The sequence below is a fragment of the Pediculus humanus genome, genomic scaffold (genome assembly GCF_000006295.1).
Source record: "Pediculus humanus corporis 1103172107995 genomic scaffold, whole genome shotgun sequence".
Lineage (NCBI taxonomy): Eukaryota > Metazoa > Arthropoda > Insecta > Psocodea > Pediculidae > Pediculus > Pediculus humanus.
This window is the reverse complement of record NW_002987567.1, coordinates 8,157-9,405: the sequence shown is the minus strand read 5'-3', so window position 1 is coordinate 9,405 and position 1,249 is coordinate 8,157. Positions and strand designations below refer to the sequence as shown.

General features: G+C 20.3%; 1 protein-coding gene across 1 annotated transcript in view; it reads right to left on the bottom strand.

The window, feature by feature from the left end:
• Positions 1-1,007: 1,007 nt before the first annotated feature.
• Phum_PHUM404250 (cAMP-dependent protein kinase type II-alpha regulatory subunit, putative) overlaps positions 1,008-1,249 on the bottom strand; it is a gene marked incomplete at both ends in the record, with an annotated part of 2,034 nt that continues 1,792 nt past the window's right edge. Inside the window, one exon of the mRNA XM_002428785.1 lies at positions 1,008-1,138. Within this exon, the coding sequence (XP_002428830.1) occupies positions 1,008-1,138 (131 nt within the window). The remainder of the gene's footprint in view (positions 1,139-1,249) is intronic.

The following is a 1,249-nucleotide window of genomic DNA, read 5'->3' as shown; positions in this document are numbered from 1 at the left end:
AAAGTTAAAAATTTTAAACGGTAATAAATTACACAGAAAATAAAAATTTATTGCCCGCATGCTTTCATATACTATTTACTAATACTCTTTTTACTGAAGTTTTTTTATTTAAACGATGGCCCCAATCATATTTTGTAATGCTCAAAAGTGCCTTAAAAGTAACAGGTGTTGTTAAAATATATAATATTTATTTAAAAATTATTTTAAATAATTATCGATAATAAATAATTCCAAACTTTCAATTAACATAATTAAATTGATTGATAGACAAAAAAAAAATTAAAGCAAATTAATAATTAATTACTTAATTTTTACTGTACTTGTAACTGACTGTATAAAATATAGTCACCTAATAAATATTAGGTGACTATGAAAATGTTTTTTATCAGAAGCATTAATTAATTAGCAGTAGTAGCATCAGCAACAATTTAAAATAAGGAAGACGCTCACTTAAAAAATAATAATAATAATAATAATAATAAAAAAAGTGTAATAATTCATTTTTCATATTAATAATGAGAATAAGAAAAAATAATTATTAATCAACTTTAAATTTTAATTTTGAACAGAAAGTACATTGTATCAATAACTTAATAAATTTTAATTAAAAAAAAAAAAAAAAATATTGTGCTGTTCCCTAATTTCAATTAATTTTCAATCAATTTTTACATTCAGTAAAAAAAAAAAAAAAAAAAAAAAATTTATGCGTTATTCAAATAATGATAATATATATATATATGCTATACCGAAAAATAATAATAACATATTTCTAATAAAAAAAAAAAAAAATTAACTTTTTGTGGCTGAACAAAAACGTTAAACAAAAAATTGACACGACGTTTTCGTAATTAATAAAAAGAAAGAAATTCAAGAAATAATAATAATAATAATAATAAAAAAAAATTTTTTTACACTATTGTAAATTCAAGAAGAATTAATCTACTAGGAAAAGTGAAAGAAGGATTATTTTTTTTGTGTAGAAAAAAGGATACTACTAAATGAGGATTTCATCGAATGTCGGTGATATTGTTCTTGGATCCGAATATTTTTATAAGTTGTTCTTCGTAATCATTTATATTCCGTTTCATTATCTGCATGCACGGCCCCAACAAACGTTCAAAAGCTTCAACATCCAAAACTGAAAATTAAATATCAAAAGGGTAAAAAAAAAATTTTTTTTTTTTTTTTTTTTTATAAAGCCATTTAATATTTAAAAGGCCATATTGAATTATATTTACATGCTAATTTG